Genomic DNA, 27,875 nt, shown 5'->3' on the forward strand with positions numbered 1-27,875 from the left:
AAACCTTAAAAGTGTACTGTGTACATAGACAAGTACAGAGCATTCAGTTTTCATGATTTGAAACCGAAACCCTATGAAATGAAAGGCTTTATATGTAACAACTTAAATGCTTCTAATCAAACTAATTAGTAGTACAATGACCTGAAATGACTTTTAAAGAACTATATGTTTAGCAATCAATGAAGTGATCTTTTTTAATTCAGGCTCATGTTTGCAATGTTATCATGTTATAGGACCAAATGGGGGTGGGGGTTGGAAAACAGAAGATGGCAAAAAATTAAAAATAAAAATACATAAATAATTCCATTCCTTCAAAATAATAAATGAACCAATAATGAGCACATTGCTGAATGACAGAAAAATTAAAATGACTTAATTCAAGTATGTAATGAAGAATATGTCATAAAAAATATACAGGAGTAAAAATCATTATAAAGATCCATGCTAATTAAAATCAGTAAAATTATGATCAATGAAGCTCAAAAAGTTAACCAAGAAAATCATATCAAGTACAAAATAACACAATGTACATATCACAGCAGGATAAGAACCAAGGCAGATTTTTTTTTCTCTAAGAGTACTAAAATCTTAGACTCTGAACATGAAAAAGTATCACAAAACTTCAGCAATCAACCACTGAGACCTACCTTAGGCTGTTAAGACATGAGAGTTAGGGAAACCCAACTCTAACCACTCTCCCAGTTAAGGAAGACCGAGAGACACTTTTAGTCATAAAGGCCTAAAGAAGATCAAACTTTTATAAGAGTTATATAAATAGATGATTTTGCATTGGTTTTATTCTTATTTGCTAACATTCTGAGTTAAAGAACTTAAGTGACTTTAGACTGAAGCAATTTCACTGAAACAGTGCCTAGGCATGGAGTAAGTGGCACCTTAACTTGTACAAACCATCCCTAAACATACAGTCCCTTAATTAGTGGTACAACAGTGTTTAACAACACATCCACAGATGTGCTGATATTGAAAGGCTCCTTCAAGAAGAATCTTGATCCAATCTTTCATTTGAAATATGAAGAACACGGAATGTGATGATGGTCAATGCACAAAAATGAGTGTGCATTTCTTCAAAAATTTCATGGCCCTACCAATACAGAATTTATAATAATTTCAAAAATGAACTTATCCCTTCTGTTTTCAAATTTAAATATATGTCAGAATTTAAGAATTTTACATTTAGGACACCACTGTATATAACACAGACCTACTATAAATAATAGCTAGTTTTTCGTTTACCTCTTTTTGCTAGTTATTGAAGTATATCTGTTTAGACATAAACACTATATCAAATGTGTAGAAACTATCATTTATAAGTGTATCTTTTATCTATTTTACATAATACTTTTTATTAAACTATTTTAGAATAATCCAGAAAGACTTACCATAACATGTCCACTTCACAACTAAATCTATGATAAGTATATTTTAATGGTCAATTATTTTACCATTGTGTAGCAGAACAATGGTTTCCACACTTCTCCATAGAGAATGTCTAGTTAATTTTTTCAAAAAATTGGATAGGATGACTACACAGAAAAAAGGTATAATATGTTAAATATGTCCACAGATTGTCTCAAAGCCCTTTCGAAATATATCTATGAATAAACAAAACGGGAAAAATATCTGATTTCTGTTAGAGCTATAGATAAAAATCACCAATGGAAATAAATACACAAAATTTGTAATAGCCAGCCAGCATCTATCAAACACCATAGAGGTGAGGCATTACAAAGACAGCACTGAAATTTTACTATCAGGAAGACATAGTTACAGCACTGGTTGATTTTCACCACCCAGTGTGGACTAAGAAAGACAGTAATATATTAGATCACAGAATCTATTAGTAAATAATTTTGAATAATAAACCAAGTATACTAAGTGTACTATAATGAACTTCAGCAGAGATTTCTTTTTTAACAAGAGGTCCTATTCTTAAGATTTAAAATCCAATTGAATTTTTAGAGGAAAAAAAAAGACTTTATAGCATCACATATGACAGTTAACAGTCACTGTCATCAAGACAAGAAAACAGTGTGGCATAGCAGAAAAATTCATGTAATTTTCAACTATGTCAACTGAAAGACAGTATCCAGGATGAGAGAGGTCACAGTCCTAATTGTCAGCCTACACTAATAATACTTATCTTTCTGAACTGTATTTCAGATTGCTGGCTGGATAAGGTGATTTTTGAAGTCCTTTCTGACTCAGAGGTTCTGTAACTCTAAGCCTACGTAAAACCAAAATAGTAGGTCTATTTCAATTACTAAATTAGTAAAGCTGGCAATTTAGCAACAAATAGATGAAAATAATTTGTGACTATATTATGCCTCTGTACAAATACAGCTTAAAGCTTCCATTTGGTCATGATGCTTAGCTGTTTAATATCTGATTAAAAGAACATATTAGATTCACTAGCTTCCTTTGCTTCTCAGAATGTTCTAGTATTAATACTCCTCCAAGAGAAACCAGGTGTTCATTATCACAGAGCTAGTTATACTGCAAAGTTATTTTAAAAAATTCTAAAGGAACAAAATTTCTTGTCTTCTATGGGTTTGGAGTTGAGATGCTAATTTTCCAGGACCTTTTCTGCACAGAATACAACCCTACTTTCTCTTGGCAAAGTTAGGCCTATTTCCCCCATAAAAGTAGGAAAAGATAAATTATTGATAGAATCCTCTCACAAAAGGTAAAAGGTGAATGTTCTCTTTGGGGGCGAAAAATGGAAAGGGAGAACTCCTGGAAGTAGTAAGAGAAATATCATCACGGGCTTAGGTGAGCTCTTGGTGAGTCACTGTTACACTACCTAATGATTCAGATCCTCTCCAATTTCCTTCTGAGGCAATCCAGCTGTACATGTAAATTGTCATTTGTTGATCTGGGCCAGATTTTATGAGAGATGTGATGAACATATGAAATATTAGGAGTGTAGTAGGAACCACAGCTGTTATGCCTTTCTGCATTTTTAATACACACAGCACATTTAGACAGGATACACTACAATTATCTGGCTTCACCACTCCTTTCCAAATCTGCTATTATATTACAGATTATAAGCCCTAATAGACAGTCATCACCTTTGGTGATGCTTCTACTTGAAAACAGTCATCATCCCTGCATCTGGATTTATTACAAGGGAGTCATCAGTGGAGCCTGAAATATTTTCTGTTTTCTTTGTTCTGCAAACTAGACACCAAAAATTTCAGATCAAATATTAAGTATAATATAAGGAATGTCCCTTCAACCTGACTGTTAGTGAAGCTGATTACTAAAGGAAAACTGGAGGTCATTCATTAGCCTACTAAGCAAATTAAGGTTTGTTAACAGTGATTTATAATGCCAATCCTTGGGTAACTGTGCTAGTCTTTTCAAGTATATGTGTACAGGACCGGACAGTTTATTAACTGTGCTATATCTAAACAGCTTGTCACCAGGGTGCTTTTGTTAAAACGACATTGTATTTTAAATGGATAAACATTTTTACACAAGCAAAATGCATTTTAAATGTTTGGCTTCTGAAGTCAAGTACTGGGAGATAAGTGAAATGTCTCAAACTATCTAAGCCTCCAATAACTCTTGTTTACTGCTAGAGCTGACTATAGGAAAATGTGACACTTGGAGCTAAAATAACACTTTTCCTCTTTAACAAGCCCCAGTTGTGTTTTTTAACCTCTTTTCAAACTATACTCTTGGTGTTTCATCAACCTATAAGTTTTTTATGCAATGGATTAGGAGGCACCTAATTTACAATATCAGGAAAAATACATTTTTTAAAGTAGTTAAGCAAAGGAACGAGTCCTTTGATCTGAAAGATTCTGATTGATAGTCAATAAAACTCTAGGCCAGTTAAATCCATCAAAATAAAGGCTGTGCGGGTAGTCAGAGTCAACCTCCAGGTTTGACATTGTCCATGGGCTCACTGTACATAGCTCAACATTTCTGTAATTTGGAAATCTCCAATAAGGATAAGACATTCTTCCTTAAAGCCAGTGTCAGAAAAAACATGAAAATGAAAATAAAATTATTTTCAGGATTCCATGGCAGTTGCCTGTCTACTCCTCTGGGATTGTCAATATACTGTAGACTAGCTATAGAACAGGATAAGCCATCCATTTCAATATCTCTATGTACTAACCCTAACTGAATGCCACAAATTTAAAACTTATTAATAATTGCATTATTAATTATTTTTAAAATACATTAATTTCAAAGAAAGGCAGACTTGGCCACTCAATTGTAATTTAGACTTCTGTCATTAATATGGTAGCTAGGATCATGGATTCTGAAATATTAGAACTGAGGGTCCTTTAGCAATTCTTTTGTCCAGTGGCTCATTACATATTTTTTCACTAAAATGATTTTTTTTCCTCCAAATCTGAGGGGCCAGAGATGGCAGAGGGAAGGACAGAGAGACCTAGGCTGAGGGATATTTCCCCACATCAATCATAAGCACCTAAATTTTCATCTCTTCTCCTTAACTAGAGTTTGTAACAGCAACAACAAAGATTTCTGTAGACAACAAATGTTCAAAAATACTGTCTTCCTTCACATGAATGTTGAGATAAAAAATGTTAAGATTATTGGTTGCAACTGGAAGCACCAAATTATCCTTTCTGGTTTGATTATCCTTCATCAAATTTCTCACAGTTCTCTTGTACTGAATGAGAGCATTGAAGCTGAAGATGGTGGGCTAAAAAAGTCAGCGCATTATAGAGATTCCATGAATAAATCAAAATGCTCACCAGAATTTAACTTACAATGTTCACTTAATCAGGGTATGTCTGTTCCTGGCTTGCTGATCCTATACCCAAAATCAGAATGTTAACAGATCAAAAACATGACAAAAAAGTTAAGAATTGAAAATAGAAAATACAACAATTTAATGATTTTTCATTATGTAAGGCCCTTGAAATAGAGAATTTATCTGTGTCATGTGAAGGAGTCTATCACAATGCAGACACTCATCAATAAATAAATAATGGCCAATAATTCATTTACCTAGAGTTAGTTACTAGTAGATACAAATGTTAGAGTCTTATTTAAGGGGAAGTATTAAAAATTCTTAGTGATATTTATCTTAAATATAAGTACTTTTAACAGGTGATAGATGAACATTTGAACTACAAAATCCTCTCGTAGCATCACCAATAAGTAATGGCACATAGAGGAGACGAAAACTGTTTCTTCTGTTTTGAATGGGGTACAATCAAGGCCAGGTTGATGTATCTGCACTTCTGAAACTAAAACCCATAGAAATATTATAAATAATGTTAGGTTCTCTGGAGAGCTGAAACCCTCTTATTCAAATTTACTGTGTTGACTGTACCTCAAGGTAACCAAATACCTGTAGTTGATGTAGATGTTTCTCTTTATAGAAGGATGGAATTTTGCAGCTCCTAAATGAACCCAGGGTCTAATCAATCACTAAAAAAACCAGTAAAAACAAAGAACTAAATATCATGTGACTCCTAATTGAAGTACATAACATTGTCTATGAATCATTCTTTCCAAAAAACAAACCCGAATCCAATCCAATCCAATCCAATCCAGCCACTGCTAGATGTAAGAATCAGCTTACAGGATCCCTATTTAAACAAACAAGCTGTTATATATACTCATAACGCAATCAGAAAATCTTGAAAGAGAAATCTCATAAAGATACACAAGTTAAAATGGCAGAAGAGCATCAAAGACTGGGATTATTAAATTAAAAAACTCATTTTTCAACCTCATTACAAAATTATACAAATTTTTATTGAAATGTGGCAACTAACTTTTCATTTTCCCTGATAGTATTAGTTTTCTTACAAACTGATCAAAATTATTAATTTGCATATTTAAATAACAGAATTCACTCTCCATGAATGCATACACACATATATAACATATACCAGAAAAATTTAAAGGCATCACAAAGAAAGGGAAGAAGTTAAGTTTAGTGTAAATTCCTTGAGAGAAGGGGAAGGTCATGGCTTTTTACTTCTATATCCCATCACCTACAAAGTGCCTGACAGAGAAGGTGCCTAATATTTATTAAAATACAAAAAGTCAGATGGGTCTGTTTAAAGAAAAGCCCAGTCTTTTACAACTGTCTTTAAAAGAAAAAAAAAAAAAACATCTTTTTAAAGACACTCATTCTCTCACTTACTAACAAAATGTACCTAGTAAGAAGCAACTGTGATTAAACAAAATACCACAAATCAGTTTCAGAAGTTATACAAATTATAGTAAAAGAAAACAGGAGATACTTCAAGGGTTTATGGTCAAAAACTTAGACAGGGGAAAAGAATATTCCCTTTATGATCTTTATAATTCTGGAGGGAAAGCCATAGGTCACAATTTTGTACCTACTGTCTGTTACCAGCACTATCAACACAACTTAAGTAATTCAACTGCACAAGAAAACAAATTACACAATTACCCATTTTAAGTTGTGTACCATCACACAATTCCCCTTTGCTATATGATATGGTAGTTTTAATCACTAGGCATAAGTAGTCTAGTTTCCTTGATAACCTTAAAGTATGTCAGTTACTACATGCAATCCAATTGAGGAGGATGAAAATTATTAGTTGAGAACCCTTAACAGAAATTACTAGAGTTTACAAAAGCAGTATCCAAGCTATTTGAGGCTATGGTCCTCAGACACTTAGATTCAAACCTGGAAGAAGGCTGAAAATTATCCAGATAAGGCAGCAGGACACGTCACCTAGAAAAAGCAAGGCTTTACTTCCCTTACACTGGGATCAAATTCAGCCTGGCTGGTAAGTCACCCCAATGGTAGCCCCCAATTCCATATGGAGTCAAGTGCTTGTAAAGAATGACTTCAGATCTTTCCTATAATGACACATCAGACCACGGGCCACCATGAGATGTTTTCACTCATCTCTTCATTCTACTTCCTTCAGTTTTTCATTCCTGTATGCTAGGGCACCCACTTTTCCTTCTGGTGTCAGAGAGGAACAAACGTGAGACAAGCTCATAAAATGTGAATATATTAAACAGGTCTTCTTGAACCTCCCAACCGAATCCTAAGAACTGTTAAGCAGTCCTTAAAAGCCTCAAGTGCTACAAATTCCTATGAGGGAGAAAATACATAAGTAACTTTAACAGAAAAATTAAAGGGAACAACTATAATATGTGAACAACCTATAGAATAGTTCATTCCAACATCATCACATTCATATAGGATCACAGAGGATGAATACCATATTTGTTTTATGTTCAGAGTGAACTGGTATACAGCTTAATAAAAACAAAATCCTAGGCTCCTGAAAAAGCTACAAGAAGAATACAGTAAGAATAACATACTCCTATCCTACAGGTACAAATTACAAAATCTATTTTTGTATCATTAATTTTTATCAGTACAACATTGCATAGCCACTTAATGAGACCAAGCTTATTCCATTACACACTATAATGTGAATAGAAGGAAATAATTATTATTTGATGTTATAGAGTACTGTTCTATGTGCATTAAATATTTTACCTCGCTTAAAATTCACAACTGTAATAGGTACTGATGAGGAAACACACTCAGGAGATACCAAATAACTTGCCCAAGGTCACACAACTAGTCTTAAAGATGATTCTGCTTCTCAGTTCTTAATTATACACTATGCATAATGAAACTTCAAATACATGTTTAAGAAAAGAATATAGCCTAAAATATTTAAATTGAAAAGAAAATGTGTTCACTGCATTGATGTTAAAAAAAAAAAAGAAAAGAAAATCCTACATACACTCCAACAAGTTTTACTTCTCTTGCCAAAAAAAAAAAGCAAATCAATTCCAACTAGTATATACTTTCATTTATATTTAGAATATGAGCTGGGCATGAGTATGTAATGAATATATATATGTGTCTTTCTGTGTGTATAACACCCACATCATTCAAAACCTCCCCAAAATGTGGAGCGTTTGTTCCAATCCTTCTTTATTTTGTCTACTTTAAGAATTCTTTGCAATATGCTTATGTAAATACTGATTTTAGCTGCTGTTCTCATTTCTCAAATCTTTTGCTTTTAAACGGATTGGAAAAGTGACAGACTTAGGCAGATATCTTTGGAACATAAAACCAAGGAGATATAAACAAATACAATCAGATCAAAAACAAAGGCTTCTTCTCTATACCCTTTAACACATCACTACTGATGAATTAAAAGACATGAAAGAAAGTAAATATCCTGGCTGTGGCTAAGCATGTATATTTGTGTGTGTGTGTGCACATACACATGCATGTGTGCATGCACATGCATATACTTGGGTTGTGTCTATTTTATTAGCACACAAAATGAACAGTATTTTACCTTAGTTCACTAAAAGCTTTAGTAGTATAAAATCTAAATTAAGGAACATTCTGAAGTTCGAGTAATGTTGGGGCATGGGAAATTGTTCAGGAAAACAGTTCCGGGTTGTTAAACCTAATAGGTGAGTGCCTTCAGTTTTCTTATACCAGAATTCACATTATGGTTCAATTGCATTAATAGGTCGTTGATTCTGCAGGTGATTTGCCTCTGTCCACATTCCAAAGAGATGCTGAAGAGGATTAAGGATAGAGTCAAAAAGTCACCCTTTCACTTACCTGACACTGAGCCTTCTTTACAGACATAAGTGAAATCTATTATGACATCACAGATTACAAAGCACAGTGCAAACAATATGTTGGCAAAGAACTAACATAAGTTGTGAACATATCATTTCCACTTAAAACTGTGAAATTCACCAATTTTGCAGTTAGTATTACATGTGGTACTATTTGAATGAAAGTTGAAACAGAAGATACTTTTGATGAGGACTTGGCAACAGTATCAATGGATGTTGTACTTTGATAACGTAACAATCACATTATTGGAAACACATTCTAAGTAGGAAATTTTTGTCATAGTTGAGAGCTGAACATACATCTGGTACATATCTTCTCCGTGTAAGCTAATAATATGACATATTTTTATATAAACAAAGTCAGTCTACGAGCAATTTTTACCAAAATAAGGGAAAACTTTTGTACTCATCCAGTGTTGTATAAAAATATTTTAGATGCATAATTAAAGACTTTTTACTCATAAGAATGTATTATTAGAGAATAAAAAAAAATTTTTGCAACTAGAGAGGAAAAAAAGTGACAAAAACATAATGAAAATCTCAATGTTTCTAGAAATGATTTTCTACTTTCAGAGTGATCATACTGACAATAAAAAAATACTAAAACGGTCAGTCTAGAAGTGATCAAAGGCAAAGGTAGTGGCTTCAGCCTTGTTTTTGCTGAAGAAAGCAAAGAGGGAGAATTTAGCTTTTGGATAGAGAATAGACATCAGTAGTCTCCAGATTTTACTTCCAGCATTTCAACCCACATCCAGCCTGGTGTGAAAAGATGGCAGATGGGACTACGTCTGTTATTTCGACTGCTAAAGCAGGATATTGAATGTATCCTGCTTGTTCCTATCAGCATGAATATTCAGCCACAATAAGTAGAAGCAAGGATAAGTGTGCTAACTGTACTAAGCAGGTACCAAATAACCTTTTATCCTTTTTCTCCTAATACCATAGATTTAAGACAAAAAAAAAAAAATCAACACCTAGAAAATGCCACTTCTGCCAAGCTTGGAAATGAAATGATGCTGGTTTTCATACATTTAATATAAACGTATTGAAAGAAATATGAGGGCAGGTGAAAACCAGAGTAATTAGCATATGGAGGGGGAAAAGTTTAGAAGCAATTAAACAATCAGTAATTATTTTCCACTTTATTTTATTTTCATGATTTCATTATTTTCTCAGAAAATGCTAAGGAGGCAAGTATTACAGTATCAGTATTCATCACTCAAAACACAAATCAGGTTCCTTTGAATATCATCATAAACTTCTACATTGGCATGTTATCCTATTGTATAAATAATGCTTATATGTAATTCTTTTTCATTTTTATCTGAAAACGATTATTAAATCCAAAAAGGGTAATTTGCTATAAATATAATGCAGTGACAATCTGTCTGTCTATAAATGAATTTTAAATGCATGATTATCACAATATTGTGATAGTCGCCAAAGTATATCACCCCAGCCCTACCTCTCCCAAAGAACAGAGAATAAGGTCCAGAAATAAAATAATACACTTATATTTGCTAAAATGAAGAGTTCAATTGTTGTTAAAAGAGAACCTAAAGGCCACCTACACAGACTGTGAGGGAAAACATCCATTAAAACACTATCTCTCGTTGCAAAAAAAAAAAAAAAGGCAATTCATGGTATATGTAGAGAAGTTCTTCAAGAAATCTTGAAAGTTCATAAATATCAATGTATAATCTGAATTCCATCCTCCACCATGATACCTCTCACTAAAAAAGCAATTATGTAGAGAAGGTGGCAGAAACCAATCAGGTTTCCCTATTTCCTTACACTGCCAGGTAAGGAGCAAACGTCATGGTGTTGGGAAACAGGAAAACATCTCAGACTGGCCTATGATACCTAGGGACCCACAGTTTACATCTTTAAAAATAAAACAATTCTTAATAAAGGATGGAAATCAGTCTCCTCTTTAGGACTGAGAGGGAATTTCTTAGATTTTTTTTCACATCCCAATGAGCATTCATTATAGAAGTAAATCAATGCCAATGCAAGGCACATATGTGGAAATTGAGAGACTTACGAAGTAGCCTGTTCCCAAGCTGGAAGGAGCTGAACTCTGCAATAAAGCATAAAGACAAAGTGGAAAATCAGCAATGGTTTTTAACACGTTCCAATCCGCACAGCTCATTACCAGCCCTTTGCAGGCTTTTCATCACTACAGCACATCACCAGTGTATGCTGGCCCTTGTCATCTGCTACTGATACAAACATCGTGTTGCTTAATTTTCCCCTTTACATCTCTCAACAACTCAGAGATGCTAACGTGCTATTTACTGAATTCCAAGCTTCTGCGGTGGACGTAATTGCCAATTTATTTGACAGGCAGCTGGGTAATGAATTAATGATGGCATTTCGCCCCGCACTGAGACTAAACAGACACGCATCAGCTTGCCTCCCTGACTTGCTGACATTCAATGCCCTGGTCTCAAGCTACTCAGTTTTGTGGCCACAAAGGGGCAGGCAAGAGGAAAAAGCCCAGACTAACTTGAAAATAAAAAGCCCAGTGGGTTTGGATGACTTTTCCAGTGTATGACCTACTTGCCAGTTTATTCCCCAAAGGCACCAGTTAGTACACACACAGAGTTTTTCAGAAATGAGACATTTTGTAAACGTAATTAGCAGACTAAAATGTAAAGAATGTGTGAGCAAAGGGAAGCCATGAAAAGCACCATTTTTCTGAAGGGTTTAGTCACAAGAGTTATTAATTTAGGCTGCCATAGTTCTGACACACAGGGAACTTAAAAAGAGTAATCCTGAAAGGAATGTAGGGCATCACTTATTTGGGAAAAGAAGCCAAAAAGAGAACATGTGTTTTATACTTGTCTGAGATTTTTTTTTTCATTTGTTTCCTTTTTCCCCCTAAACCCTCTCCTTATAAATTCTATAATTTTTAGCATCCTCTTTGTGATTAAGAGAGGACCCAAATGAGCTTGAAATGAAGATAAAGCTAATGCTGAGTCAGTCTGCAAGTCTCAGCTAAGCATCCTTGCACCAGCCAAGCCTTTTCCCTGATGAGCTTGAGTTGGTTGTTACACCTTCCCTGGAGCACACTGACCACCGCCCTGATGCAAATAGTTACTCTATTCACTTCTAGCTCTTCCATCTACATGTCCTGCTCCATACTGTGGAAACTACAGGTAGTATGGATAATCTGGTTTATGCATCATTTATTCCTCGGAGTTTGGCACAATGTCTTGCACAGAGGATGCATTTAATGAGTATTTGTTGAATTAACATATAAATAAATGAGTAAATGAATTATATAGGGGGGAAAGGCTCAGGATAATTTGACATTTCCAAATATACAGTAGATGTGATTCTTCTTGACTCTAAACTCTTTGAGAAGGAAATGTGGTACTGTAACTGTTATATAGCTACATCAAACAAGTTCCCCAAGCAGAACTTCTTCATCTTAGTGTTTCAGAAAAGCTCAGAGGTCTAAGGCACCATAGATGTGTGAACACACTGGACTCAGTTTTTAAAAATCCTGCTGCACTCTTAATCCCATAAATGGTACAGAGGGAGATCCACAGTAGTTATGGAGACAGCTTCTCACACCAGAGATTGGCCATGTGATGGCATCACAGGCCTCCGTGGAGCAGAAGGCAAAAGCCAAGTTAGTCTCTACCAACCTGGACTCATGCCCCTGGGAAGTAAAATCATTTTAGGATGAATTACTCAGAGAGACCATAGGAATTGTTTATTTCATTCCCCTCCCCCTTTCTACAAAGGTATTTCATTCCAGCAGGAGAGGTACACTTCCAAACCTACTTCCTCACCCCCCACATACATATCATCTTATTGTATACCAAACGAAATTACATCCTTCAGGTCTCAGAAAGCTCTGTTATGCTCATTTTGCATATATATTGTACATTACTCAGGGAGCTGGGTGGAGAAGAGGGCTTTGTTGTGCATATTTGTTCTGGCTATTGTTTATGCAGGTCTGACTGAATGAGGGAACAGTGGGTATCATTTCAATTTCTGATGTCAACATCAAATTACTTATTTAATTTCATGCCTGGTGAAGCATTGTATAGCTACACGCAGAATCATCTCACTTCATTTGTTATGCTGTGTTTTTGTGGCGATTGGCTTGCCTTCCAACTGACAGCTTTAATTACGACATGAATTTGATTGCACTGCCGAGGAATTAACATAATGCAACAAAGCATTTAAGCACCCTGCCTTATACCCCACCCCCCCAAACACACACACGAGCACAGACAAACACAGACACATGAGGGAATACAGACACTGGATCCTCATATACGTTAAAGGTCTACTGGAATTTGTTTCAGCATTTGCTAGAAGGCAGACAGAATCTCAGATCAGAGGCTATTCACATTTGCCAACCCACAATATTCACCATTTTGTTTTTGTTTTCTCAAGAGAGAAAGATGTGTAGCATTAAGTTATAATTTCTGGACCTGGCAAAAAACTGTATAGAAAAACCCTCTTCTAATCTACTTTGCCAAATGTCCACAGCATTGACATTTGCTTCCCTCTTACTCCCTACACCCTCTCTACCACATTTTTCTTGACTACTTGGCCAGCTCCCTTCAATTAAAGCTGGAGAATTTGAAGAGAAGAGGTTCGAATAAATACAGAGGTTTCCCCTTGTCTGGTCCTATAATCCAAGATTCTGACTATGGCCTTGTATTCAGTGGGACACAAACTCTGGTCACCAACAGGACAGGAACCATCATAATATGGGTAACGGATGTTACTAGCAGCAATCAGAATTTGGTTGCTGCTCCTGAAAAGTATCCCTGAGGTCTTGCTACCCAAAAGGCCCAGGAAACAGTCTCTGTCATGTGTGTCTAATCTAAGTCTGTATCTAAATATAGATGCAAATATCTGATAACTTGAATAATTTTCCAAGTCAGAAATTACATGAATGCCTTCAAACCACAGATAAAACCAGATTATGCTAAGAAAACAGAACAAATGATTAGAAACAGCTTTCACATTATTTCAGTAAGTTATTCATTCATAGGTGTGTATTTAATGATTGATTTCTCATTTTATAAAAGACACAGTTACCAAGAGGTAAAGGCCTAGGAAAGTAGACAGGTGATGATGCCCTAACTGCTGAACAACTTAACGGAACCCTTCTTCAGTGATCAAGTTGATCTTAACTTTCTGTATTCCCTTAATTTCTAATGAGAAGAAAGACTCAGTTTTTCTTGCTTGGAGGAGACCTCAGTTAAACTCCGTCCAAATCATACAGAGAAAGTGATTACAGAATCTAGAAAAAGTTGTGAGTCAAACTGGGATTTGAAAAATTCAGATTTTTTTAAAAAGGAAGAATAAAAAGTTCCCTTGGTGTCAAAATAGGCAAATACTTCCACTAAATAATGAAAAGGGCTTAATTCTTATTTCTTTAAGTGGTAGAGTTGCTAATTCATTCATATTTTCAATGCATTAGGTAGAAATGAGAGGTATTAAGAGGTTGAGAAAATAGGGTAGGAGAACATTTTTAGTGGTTTTGCATGAGAAGATAGGAATATGAAGAAATGCCGGCCAGCTGGCTATCTGAGATGCAATTTCCGGGCTCATTATAAGCCATCTCCTACTTAACATGGTCTTTTCATTCTGCAGGGTTTTTTTCCCCCCCTAGATTTGACCACTGCTCCAACAATCTCTGCAAATTACCCACCTCGATGTCATTATGTTGTAAAGAAGAGCTTTCTTAGAAACACACTCTGCTTCAATCTCTATGCTACCATGGGCTACAGGAACAGTAATGGGATGCATGGTTGAAAGACATTTTCCAGGAGGGAGAAAGTTGCTGCTGACATTCAAGTCTACAAGTACATATTCATTAAACACTCATTCTCCTCTTTCTTACTGCCCCCCACCTGCCTTTCTTGCCATCTCTGTCACTAAGCTATCATTGAAGCTACTCATTAAACACATGAAGCTAACATTTCGGTTTTAACAGCTTACCTACGACAAGGGATTTCAAAATTGATTATCCATCTAAAATAGATATGCTCCATTCATTACAGATCCACACAGGGAGGCCATGGCTACTAGTACAGTTTTCTGAATACAGAACGAATGTATACTCTGCCCCTTGGTGAGGATGTGTGTTCTGACCTCAGGGATAATTTAAATTAAGTATGTTAAAATTTCCAAATCACCAATTGTGGCTGACATTCCTGCCTACCCACCTCCAAGTTATGATTTTCTGTCTTGGGAGTAAAAGGGAAGGGGGAATCACATGAAGAAATAAGGTTCTTGCAAAGGTAACAAAACAAGCTCATCCACAGATTTCCCTGTAGTGTTTTAAAAAACAATAACAATGAAAAGAATCTGAAATCTTAATCCAAAAAAACATACCTTAGAGATAAGATTACTTATAGCTGACAAAGAGACGCAAAATATATTTGAATGGGGAAACAAGCTCATAGTTAATGGAAAAAGATCAAGTAAAAATGGAGCAACAACTTGATAAAAACATCAGGTGTGGAAATGCTCAGTCACTTCCCTCTGTTATGCTCAAGTTGTCACCAGCACTCATCTATTCCCAACAGCCTCCTGGCTTCTCCTGATTTTACTTTTGCTCTTCATCTGAAGTTCTTCATGTAAAAGGCAAACTAAATATTTTAAAGTAAAAATTATAACTCCAATTCTTTTAACACTTTCCAGTGGCTTTTTAATAATAACCTACGGTGGGTTGAACAATGTCCGCCCAGTATTCATGTTCACCTGGAACCTCAGAATGTGACTGTGATGGTTAATTTTGTATGTCAACTTGACTGGGCCATGAGATGCCCATATATTTGTCAAACATTATTCTGGGTTTTTCTGTGAGGGTGTTTTTAGGTGAGTTTAACATTTAAATCAACAGACTGAGTAAAGGAGATTTCCCTCCCTAATGTGAGTAGATCTCATCTAATCAATTGAAGGCCTGAATAGAACAAAAGGCAGATTCTCGGAGAAGAAATTTCTCCTGCCTGCCTTTGAGCTAGGACATCAATCTTTTTTCCTGCCTTCAGACTCGATGGAAACATAGGTTCTTCCTGGGTGTAAAACCTGCCAGTCTTCAGAATGGAACTACACTTTTGGCTCTCTTGGGTCTCCTCTGGCTTGCCAATGGAGATCTTGGGATTTGTCAGCCTCCATAACTGTGTGAGCCAATAACTTACAATAAGTCTCTTTCTATTGGTTCTGTTCTGTTGTTTGGTTGTGTCTCTGGAGAACCCTAATACAGTGACCTTATTTGGATATAGGGTCTCTGCAGGCATAATTAAGTTAAAGTCATATGGGATTAGGGTAGATCCTAAATCCAATGACTGCTGTTCTTATAAGACAAGGAAGGGACACACAGAGCTACAGACAGATAGAGTATGAGGCCATGTGAAAACTGAAACAGAGATTGGAAGGATGCAGCTATAAGCCAAAAACACTGAGGATTATGAGGACCCACCAGAAGCTAGAAAAGGAAGGATTCTTCCCTAAAGCCTTCATAGAGAGTACAACCCTACAGACACCTTGATGTTGGACTTCTAGCCTCCAGAACTATGAAATAAATGTCTGTTGTTTCAGGCCATCCAGTTTGTGGTCATTTGTTACAGCAACCTAGGAAACTGATACAATACCAGCCTCTGTACCAAAAGCTGGAAGTTACATGTTCAGCCACTGTGCTTGCTCACACTATACTCTAGACACATCAGCCTTTTTTCTTTCCTTCAAACATGACATGCTTGCCGCTGAATCAGGGTCTCTGAGCTTCTTGTTCTTGTTGCCCAGAATGTTATTCCCACAGTTCTTTACCAGGTTACCTCCTTTTCTTTATTTAGGCCTCAGTTATATGTCACCTACACGGAAAGGCCTTATCCAATCACCTTAGTTAAAGTAGCAACACATACCTTTGCGCCCTAATACTGTTTTGTTTACTTCATAAAATTTACTGTGTAAAAATAGTTTCTTCATAGGTTTATTGTTTGTCTCCCCCACTAGAATGGAAACTTCATGAAGGCAGAGACTTCATCTTGTTCACTGCCCAACATCAAGTGCCCGGAACTATACCTGGTACATAAAAGGAATTTGGTAACTATTTCTGGACAACTGAAACACGAACATATCTAGGAGAACCCATAAATATATGGGACAGGAACAGAAAAAGGCATAAACAAAACATTATGGAAAAGGAAAATCTGCCACAGATAAAAAAAGAGAGAGAAAGAGAAAAGGAGAAATGAAACATCACGAATCCTTCTCAGGTCTGTATTATATTTTCTAATCTAATTACAATGATGTGAGAAGCTCATTCACGGTTGTGGCTCATGTCTATTTCTTCCTTAATAGTAGCTAGTAAAACCTGGCATCAAATAAAATCTCAATAAAAGTCTGGAGGGAGGGAAGGAAGTAGGAAGGATAGAACAGATGCTGGTATGGATGGATGAATAGTGGCACATGGGATAGACAAATCAATAAAAACCCACAAACCTGGAAAGATTTAGGGTAGGAGAAGGGGTATCTCAAAAAGCAGAAGAAGAAATGTCACAACTATGATCATACTGAATGAACTAAATAGCTACAAAAGAGTAAGATTAGAGAACTGTTTAGCACAAGATTTATTAGAACTCTATTCTTTCACTGTATTCTGAGATGTTTCAATTCCTTAAAAGCCTTGAACACTTAAAAGGTGCTAAATATTTTTAAGTCATCTCTTAACTAAAAACTTGACCCAAAATTCTCTCAGAGAGAAACTAGGGTCATATACTCATTTAAATAAAGCATTAAAAGAGTTTACTTCCATACAGTATTGGGAAGAATTTGCTAGCAAGAAGGGGCACTGAGGCTGGCAGAAGGAGAAGAAAAAGAACAAAGTAAAGGATAGAAAAGAACAATCAAAAGTAGGAAGATTTGAAAGTGCATATTATTTAAGAAAAAAAAAAAAACCAGTGGTTCAGAGGGACTGAGTATAAGGTACAAAGACAGGAAAGCAGAGAAGAGATGAAGGATGGAGAGTTAGCTTCCTACTTCCTTGTGGAGGGCTCTGCAGATCATCCTCAGAAGTGTGGACTTCATCCTCTGGCGTACAAAAAAAAAAAAAAAACTTTAAATAAGAGCGATTAAATATTAGCTCTGACTCTTGGAAAAACAATTCTAGAAGCATTGTAGAGCACACAGCAAAGGAAACAGAGATAGTGTAGATGAAATCATTGAGAGCGGACAGGAATCCTTTGTGTAAGAAAGCGTGAGGACATCTGAGGCAGCTGTAGTGTCAATGAGAGGATAAACTACTCAAACATCCCTTCAGAAATACAGTCAGTAGAAAAATGAGAGTAACTCAGTTACACAAAGTAAGACAAAGGAAAGAACAGAGCTTGACTTTGAGGATACTAGCTCTGGGATCCAATACTGGGACAAGCAAATAAGGACAGTTGAGGTTTGAGAAAAATAGTTAGGAGGCATAGAATGACGAAGATTTTATTTGGGAGGGAGAGTTGAGCTTATCATGATTGAGATAGGTTTTGTCAAGTTGACGACAATTAGTGGCAAAGGAATTCAAATTAAAAAGGATAGAGAAGGCTCCTAAGGGAAACTCTAAAAGGCTAATGCAAAAGAGAAAAGCATAAATATTTTTGATCACACAGAAGTGCCAAGAACTGTGCTAAGTGATTCAAATGCATAGTATCATGTAATATTTAAAATGTAGGGAAATTATCCTGATTTAAGACCAAAGCTTAGAAAGATCAAGTTCTTTGCCCAAGGTCACACATAATAAGCAGCAAAGCTGCTAATTAAACTTGGTCTATTTGTAATGAATGCCCATAATCATTTCATAATTTGAGGCTTGTTTGATTTCCTAAAGTTTTAAAGGAAGTTTTGCCCCTAAGTTTTGACAACTTCCTCAATTACAAAATTCTGTAATGTTAGAAGAAATATTTTCCCCTTGAATAAGTCATCATGAATATTTATATATTCAATTATTCTGCTTAACTTTTTCCTTAGTAACTAATCTAAAAAGGTTACTATCTCCCCTTGATGAGGACAATCTGAAAGTCCTTGTGGTCAGTTATCCTCTCCGGGCAATATGGTTTGGGAATACTGAATTTAGAAAAGCCCAGCATATTTGGTTTTTTAAGCTTTACCCATGGACCAAATCCTCCAGCTACACTGAAATCCTTTATTCTTATTCTTTTTGCCTATCCAGTTCATAAAAACAAAGCTGGGATAATATATAGTATCTTGATTAGCCTCACTTAGGAATAAATCTCAACTGACAAAACTTCTAAAAATATAATTAAAGTGGGTAGAAGACTGATAGAAATTTTTATCTCAGCTGAAAAACCACTAGTGGATATGATGGACTAACAGGGACTGACTATAATCTCCTATCTCCTTAAAAACTGGACAGAATGTGTGAAACAAGAGTTTTTAGAAATTGGGTAATAGTGCAATACGATAATATTTGAGAGAAGAGAAACAAATGAGATGACCCTTACAATTTTCCCAGCTTATGGCCTGGAGAGTTGTCATGCCACATGCTGTGTGGGGTAGGAGGTGGCCCAGGTGGAAACTAGTAGTATCCCTGAGTTGTGAAGACAGAGTTGAGAATCAGGGGAGGTCAAGGCAGCTGGAGTTGCATAGCAGAGCATGAAGAGGAAAGAGTTTCACAGAAAGAAGAGAATCATGAAAGCTGCACAAGGTTCCCCTCTAGTCCTCACCTGAGTGCTCACAGCCCATGTGTGGGAGAAAAATACCCAAGGCAAGGAAAACAACCATTGGAAAAGAGGAGGGAGAACAATCCCCAGAGCTCACACAGGGCGAGGAATAGTTTGTATTCCAACCAGACACAGTGGAAAGCCCTGGTAATATTATCAGGCATTAGGCAGAGTACTTAGTATTGAGGAAAAATTACCTTTAAACTAATACTTGTTCTGGTCCTGCCCAAGAAAGTGCAAAAGCAAACCTCAAAAAAGAAACTATTTCAAAGGAACAAAATTCCATTTCAGAATAAAGAATATTTATAGAAATCAGAAATATCCAGCACCCAATAAAAAAATTTATAATCTCTGGCACCCAATAAGAAATTGCCAGATATTCAAAGAAGAAAAATATGACCCATGATGAGGAGGAAAAGCAACCAACGGAAACAGACCCAAAAATGACTCACGTAACACAATTAGTAGATAAGGACACTAAAAGTTGTAACTGTTTTCCATATGTTCAAGAAAGTAAGTGAAAGCATAATCATGGTAAGTAGTGACACAGGAGTTTGGTTTTTGGGTTTTTTGTTTGTTTGTTTTTTGTTTTGTTTTTTAAGAGACAAGGTTTCGCTTTGTCATCTAGGCTGGAGTGCAGTAGTGCCATCACAGCTCATTGCAGCCTCAAACTCCTGGGCTCAAGTGATCCTCCAGCCTCAGTCTCCCAAGTAGCTGGGACTACAGGTTTGTGCTACCTAATGCCCAGCTAATTTTTTTAGATATGGAAAGTTATTTTCAAAAACAAAACCAAACACCAGTAGCAGTCTTTGACTGAATCTTCTCAATCTCTGACAGTCATTAATTACTAATTCTCTTTCAAGCAAAAATGGGGTTATCTTTACTTTTTAAAATATTGTGTGAGTAGGTGTTGCCCTGGTATAAAAAATAATTGTTTTGTGGGTTGACCAATCAAATACTTTTATCTCAGCAGATTTTAGATTGCCATTAGGACCTGATGTAAGACTAAAACCTCAGACCTACAAATATGCAGGAAAAAAGTTATTGGAAGTCTGGAACATCCCACTAAGTGCCAATTTTCCTTTGGTCATTTCTCTTTCTTTCCTTTTTAAGAATGTTGCTGCAAAATGTGTGAATTTTAATAGTTAATAAATAACATGAAATCAAAGTATTTCACTGACTGGCTTGACATAAGATTGACATGATTCTTATAGCCCTAAAGTTGTTTTCTACATTTTCTTATTGTGGTAAAATATGTAAGACACAAAGTTTTCCATTTTAACAATTATTTTAAATGTGCCAATTCAGTGGCATTCACTACAATCACAATGTTGAGCAACTGCTATCTATTTCCAAAATGACTTTATCATTCTAAAAAAGAAACTATAACCATTAAGCAATAACTCCCCATCCTTCCCACTCCCCTCATCCCAATCCCTGATAATTTCTATTCTACTTTTCTCCATGACTTTGCCTATTCTAGATAACGTCATGTAAGTAGAATCATACAATATTTGTCATTATATGTCTTGCTTCTTTTTTAGCATGTTTTTAAGCTTCAAACATATTATAGTATGTATCAGAATGTCAATCCTTTTTATGACTGAATATATTCCATTATGTGTATGTATGTGTCAATGTTCATCCATTCATCTGTGGATGAACACATGGATTGTTTCTACCTTTCGGCTACTGTAAATAATATTGTAATGAACAACTGTTTTATAAGTACCTGAGTTCCTATTTTTCATCCTTTTGGGTATATACCTGTAAGTAGAATTGCTCTGTCACATGATAATTACATATATAGCTTTTTGAAGATTGCCAAGCTGTTTTCTACAGTGGCTGCATCATTTTACATTCCCACCAGCACTATATGAATGTTCCAACTTCTCCACATCCTCCCTAACACTTGTTATTTTTCTTTCTTTTTAAAAAAATTATAGCTATCCTACCAGGTGTAAAGTAGTAACTCGATACAGTTTTGATGTGCATTTCTCTAAAAGCTAATAAATTTCAGCACCTTTTCATTTTATTGGCTCTTTTATTTCTTCTTTGCAGAAATGTCTATTCTAGTGCTTTGTCAATTTTTGAATTAGGTTTTTTGTTGTTGAGTTTAGGAATTCTTTACATATTCTGGATATTAAACACTTATCACTTACATGATATGCACACATTTTCTCCCATTTTGTAGGTTGTCTATTGACTTTCTTCATGACACACTTTTATGCACAAAAGTTTTTAATTTTGATGAAGTCCAATTTACCTATGAATATTTTCTCTTCTGTTGTGGATATTTTTGGTGTCATGTCTAAGAATTCAATGCCAAATTCGAGGTCATAAAGATTTACCTGTATATTTTTTTCTAAGAGTTTTATGGTTTAGCACTTATATTTACTTGGGTCACTGATCCATTTTGGGTTTATTTTTATACATGGTGTGATGTAGGGCCCAACTTCATTCTTTTTCATGTACCAATCTAGTTATCCCAGCACTACTTATTGAAGAAAAAATTCTTTCCACATTTAATAGACTTGGCACTCTTGTCAAAAATCAGTTGGGTATATGAGTTTCTTTCTAGACTCTCGATTCTATTACATTGATCTATATGTACAATGTTATGCCAGTCCCATGTTGTTTTTATTACTGTAGCTTTGCAGTAATTTTGAAATTGGTTAAGTATAAGTCCTCCAACTTTGCTATTTTTCAAGATTGTGTTGGTTATTATGACACCCTCATTGCCATTTCATATGTATCTGAAGATCTGCTTTTCCATTTTTGCAAAAAATGTTGGACTTTTGATAGGGATTATATTGAATCTACAAATAGCAAAGGGTATTGGTATTTTAACAATATTCAGTTTTCCTATTCATAAATATGAAATATGTTTTGTCAATTCTTCTTTTTTTTTTTTTTTTGGAGACAGGGTCTTGCTCTGTTGCCCGGGCTAGAGTGCAGTGGCATCATCATAGGAGCCTCAAATTCCTGGGCTCAAGCAATCCTCTGGCCTCAGCCTCCTGAGTAGCTGGGACTACAGGCACGTGTCACCATACCTGGTTAATTTTTGTATTTTTTGTAGAGATACGGTCTTGGACTATGTTGTTCACGCTGGTCAATTTCTTTTGATCTAATGGGAAGTGAGTTTAGAACAACCAGTCAAAAGATATAATCACTGCACTCTTGTCCCCTGAAGTGATGTGGCTTTCATTTCTCCACTCTATGAAGAAAATATGACTGACTAACCCTGGAATAATTTCCAGGGTCAATGAGATCTCATTTTAAGAGCATAAAAACATCTCAAAAGGACAGCTATTCAAGCTTGAAGTATTGTTAACAACTTAGGTAAAGAAAGGTTGTTATGGTTTTATGACTATACAGCTCCATTACAAAAGTGATGAAACACATCAATACATAATGAAACATATTCTTATACATCAAAACACTCATACCCACAGAAAAAGACTGAGCTAATACTCTTTATTTATATAACTGATAGATGTCATACCATATTTGAAGAAGGCGAATAAATCCATAACTAAGATATTAAGGGCCGGGCGCGGTGGCTCAAGCCTGTAATCCTAGCACTCTGGGAGGCCGAGGTGGGCGGATCGTTTGAGCTCAGGAGTTCGAGACCAGCCTGAGCAAGAGCGAGACCCCACCTCTACTAAAAAATAGAAAGAAATTATATGGACAGCTAAAAATATATATAGAAAAAATTAGCCGGGCATGGTGGCGCATGCCTGTAGTCCCAGCTACTCGGGAGGCTGAGACAGGAGGATCACTTGAGCTCAGGAGTTTGAGGTTGCTGTGAGCTAGGCTGACGCCACGGCACTCACTCTAGCCTGGGCAACAGAGTGAGACTCTGTCTCAAAAAAAAAAAAAAAAAAAAAAAAAAAAGATATTAAGAATAACACAGAAATAATGATACTTTGTTTATTCCGCTTATTCAATATGCCATATATCAACTCTCATTCAAAACCTCACAAACTTTCCTGAGGTATGTAGGTATGGTTATATTTTGGGGTTGTCTTCCTTGGCTGATAAAGAAGTGCATTTGGTATTATTACCAAGAATGGCCGAGTGTGCTGCAGTGGTCTCCGGTGTTTTACGCTAGTGGACACCGCTCAGTAAAAAAAATTTTGAGTACACATCCCTAAGATTCATGTGTTTAAAAATTATACACATCAGGCCGGGCGTGGTGGCTCACGCCTGTAATCCTAGCACTCTGGGAGGCTGAGGCGGGCGGATCGTTTGAGCTCAGGAGTTCGAGACCAGCCTGACCAAGGGCGAGACCCCATCTCTACTAAAAATAGAAAGAAATTATCTGGCCAACTAAAAATATATAGAAAAAATTAGCCGGGCATGGTGGCACATGCCTGTAGTCCCAGCTACTCAGGAGGCTGAGGCAGAAGGATTGCTTGAGCCCAGGAGTTTGAGGTTGCTGTGAGCTAGGCTGATGCCACAGCACTCTAGTCTGGGGAGAGCGAAGACTCTGTCTCAAAAAAAAAAAGAATTATAGACATCAACTACTCTTTGCTCATTAAATTGAATAGTAGTAAAGCTTAATTCTTTTTTTAGAAGAAAAGTAGTGATATTTTCTTTCTCTAAATCAGTAGATCATCTTGCACATTAAAATGAAGACCATTGCTTTAGAGTACTGTATAAAAAAAGGAAGAAAAGAGGTGAAGGATTTTGCTCCTCGTTATATATCCTAACTCTGCTTCTTCTTAATACTTAGAGACTCTAAACTGCTTTCTCTTTCTTTCATGGTGTTCTCTCACTTAATCTGTTAATGTTGCTTTGTTGGTAGAAATAATAATTTTTTTCTCTACTTGATCCATTTTATAAGAGAGTTCCCAAGTGTTGCTCTTGGGGCAAAGATGGGTCAAAAATGCTGATATAGGATATATGACAGGAAAAGACAACAGGGTCCAAAGGGGGTAGGTGGTTCTCAGAAACAGTAGAGGGGAATCTGCCCTGTTGGTGGGTAGGGGGCTGCAGGACAATTAGAACCAGGTATAGGCCGGGCGCGGTGGCTCACGCCTGTAATCCTAGCACTCTGGGAGGCCGAGGTGGGCGGATCGTTTGAGCTCAGGAGTTCGAGACCCGCCTGAGCAAGAGCGAGACCCCATCTCTACTAAAAAAAAAATAGAAAGAAATGATATGGACAGCTAAAAATATACATATAGAAAAAATTAGCCGGACATGGTGGTGCATGCCTGTAGTCCCAGCTACTCGGGAGGCTGAGACAGGAGGATCGCCTGAGCTCAGGAGTTTGAGGTTGCTGTGAGCTAGGCTGACGCCACGGCACTCATTCTAGCCTGGGCAACACAGTGAGACTCTGTCTCAAAAAAAAAAAAAAAAAGAACCAGGTATAGAGGGCTGACAGACACCTTAAGAGGTATGGTATGTTCTCGCAAGGTTTTTCCTCCCAGAAATTCATCAGGAAATTCAATTCCTTCTCTTGCCAAGTAAGTGGCTAGTCATCACTTCTAACAGGATTAAAATGACAGAAAAGGACAGTTACCAATTTCCTAGGTGAAGAAATTACAAAAACTCCATAGCTAAATGAAATCATTTCCCAGTTATAGTACCACCTGTCTACTTTTTTCATTTTTAACACTGATGATAAAAGTATAATCCTTTCTCTTTGCAACTGATTGTTTCTAAGATGAAAACTACTCCCATCTACCTTATAATTTGTTAAAATACATTTTTGGTCACACTACATTTAGAGTGACATCATAACTGCAAGGTTCAAACATGTACACAAACAAAGTGTGAACTGCAATGCTTGGGTATGCAAAGTGATTTAAAGGGAGGGGAGAGTTATGTAATAGAGACCTGAATCAATCCTGTGTGGTTTGGGTTGAAATTTTTTTTTCTTTAAACTTACATCGCTGAGCCTTTCCCGAGAGCTGCTCCGATGGAACCCCTTGGATTCTCCACTGGCGCTTTCACTGTCACTGTCCCTGCAGCTGTTCTGTCCTGGCTTGAGCTAAACGCAAAAGAAAAGAGCAAAAAGGAAAAAGTCAATGGCTTGTTTCTTAGCTCCTGTTTTTCGAGCCTTGTCAAGAGTGAACAATTTAAGGTCCACTCTTCTTGGTTTTTTAATACTACCAGGTAAGGTGCCATAGAAAATACACTGAGGATAGAATAAGCAAAATATTCACTGTGAAATGTCAATGTAGAGAAAAGAATGAGCAAGACTTAAATAAATACCTCAAAAGCCTAACCAAGGACCACGAATTGGAAATTAGTCTTTCCTCGTGTTTTTTCTTCTGTTCCACTGTAATTTTTTTTTCAATAATGAAAAGACCAAAAACATTGAATAGTCTAAAGCCAGATTACATTAACTATGATTTCTCACCTTATTTCTTCTGTCCTCGAGAAGAGAAGAGAAAAAGAAAAAAGAAAAGAGAAGAGAAAAAGAAAAAAGAAAGAAACAACAAAACAGAGCAAAAAAGCCAAGGTTTTCTTCTCTGGGAAAATGGATTAGATGCTCTGATGTTATTCTTCAACCACTGGGAAGACACTTAATGATCTTGTTGAGACAACATTCTGGAGTTCTCTTGCTAGATGTTTAAAAGTAATGATTAAGACTCACAGATTAAGTAAGTTAAATCAGCATTCATTCAACAAATATGTATTAAGTACTACATTTGAGTTGGAACTAAGTGGTACAGATATAGTGGTAAACCAAAAAAAAAAAAACAAAAAAAACAAAAACCATGTCTCTGATCTTATTAGGTTTACAGTCTAGTGGTTTCTACACGTTTATCCAGCTCTAATTTCCATTAAAATAGGAACACACAAAATTGAAAACCATCAGTCTATACTAGACTACAAGCCATAAATATATATATACACACACCCCACACACACACAGATACACATACACACACACCCATTTTCAGAGACACTAAGCAATGTAATGCTGAAGGTTACAAGATATAGTCTCTTTATAGCAAGATAAATATAATGACACAAGAAAATGCATGCTGAATGAAACCAAAAAGTAGCCAGTGGTGTTCAGACAAGTGATTTTTGAAGGCTTGGATTTTAAAAGTAGATTGGGCTCATATAGTTGAAAGCACAGGGCAAGACACTCCTGATGGAAGGAAGCCTGAAAGCAAAGGCAGAAAAAGAAACATGCCAGGAAATTATATGAGAAACAGAGTTCCTTTTGGGAGAAAATAGGAAGAAACATTAGCAAGTGGTGCATGGATGAGAACATGGAAAGTGTCAAACAAAATACATGTTTCATTTTTCTAGGCAGGAGGGAACTTAAAGAGCAGAACAGGCAATAGGTAGCAAACTTTTGCCTGCAGGTTTTCAAGTGGCCTTGGAGCCAATGGGGCAGATGGAACCAAGATGAATGGACAGTGAGTCTGAATCAACATTCCTTGTACCTTTAAGGTGCCTCTCTTTAAAGACTACAGTTCAGACTCCCTTTTGGTCATTGCATTCACAGAGTCAGCTTCCCTCAAATCCCCAAAATAGAGCATTCTTTCTTCCTTTTCAACCTTTCTTCAAATCCACTTTTATCACTTTCTTCTAGAATCCCTTTCTCCAGGAAGTCTTCTGTAATTGACCCCACAAAAATTGATGCTAATTTTACTTTGTAACCTCCTGCGCCCTTAAGTACTTAATTTTCTCCTAAATTAATGCTAAACCTACTCTTTCTAAGTTAATTTAGATAGATGCAAGCTGTATGAGCCTTTTCTTATTAACTATGGAATAAAAGTTCACAATGTTGTCATTCTCTTCAAGTTTTAACTTTTATAATGATTTTCAAAGGGGAGATTTAATCTAAAATGAACATCACCTTCTCTCCATTTCCTGAACATTCCTTGCCCATTCCTGGTCTGTACTTTTTCACACCAGATTCCCTCTGTCTGGAACGTTCACCCTCACCTTTTCTGTGCTTCTGAGGTCAGGATTTTTTTAAAGCTCAGATTTTATCTCTTCTACTATGGTCTTTGAAGAGCTCTTTCTTTCTGTATTTATTTTTTAAAATATGCCTTTAATCCAAGTGCAGTGGCTCACGCCTGTAATCCTAGCACTTTAGGAAGCTCAGGCAGGAGGATCACTTGAGACCAGGAGTTTAAGACCAACCTGAGCAAGAGTGACAGCTCATCTTTATAAAAACAGAAAAATTAGCCAGGCATGGTGGTGAGAGCCTGTAGTCCCAGCTACCTGGGAGCCTGAGGCAGGAGTATGGCTTCAGTCCAGGAGTTTGAGGTTGCAGTGAACTATGAACTATGAGTGAACTATGAACACTCTAGCCTGGGCAATAGAGAAAGACCCTGTCTTTTTTTTTTTTTAAATGCTTTCAAAGTTTAGCTAACATTTAATTCTTCATGCTTTTTATAATTCTTCATGCTATATTTTTCTAGTTCAAAAAAGCCAAAGGTTATAATATAGTTATACTAATGATAAAATCTGTTTGTAGAGTGGGCCCTCTAATTCATAAGCACTGTCAGAACTCTTATCTTACTGGTTCTCTACATAAGGGCAGGTAGAACTACCTCCAATGTATGG

General features: G+C 36.2%; 1 protein-coding gene across 5 annotated transcripts in view; it reads right to left on the bottom strand.

Annotated features, from left to right (window-relative positions):
* The window catches only part of AUTS2 (activator of transcription and developmental regulator AUTS2), a 1,139,956-nt gene that overhangs the window by 608,204 nt on the left and 503,877 nt on the right, over nt 1–27,875 (bottom strand). For all 5 annotated transcript variants that reach the window (XM_069486207.1, XM_069486206.1, XM_069486205.1 and 2 more), the window contains exons 3-4: nt 25,228–25,329; nt 10,667–10,702 (exon numbers count right to left, since the gene is read on the bottom strand). In XM_069486207.1, the coding sequence (XP_069342308.1) occupies nt 10,667–10,702; nt 25,228–25,329 (138 nt within the window). The remainder of the gene's footprint in view (nt 1–10,666; nt 10,703–25,227; nt 25,330–27,875) is intronic.

This window comes from Eulemur rufifrons, chromosome 14 (assembly GCF_041146395.1).
Source record: "Eulemur rufifrons isolate Redbay chromosome 14, OSU_ERuf_1, whole genome shotgun sequence".
NCBI classification, from domain to species: domain Eukaryota; kingdom Metazoa; phylum Chordata; class Mammalia; order Primates; family Lemuridae; genus Eulemur; species Eulemur rufifrons.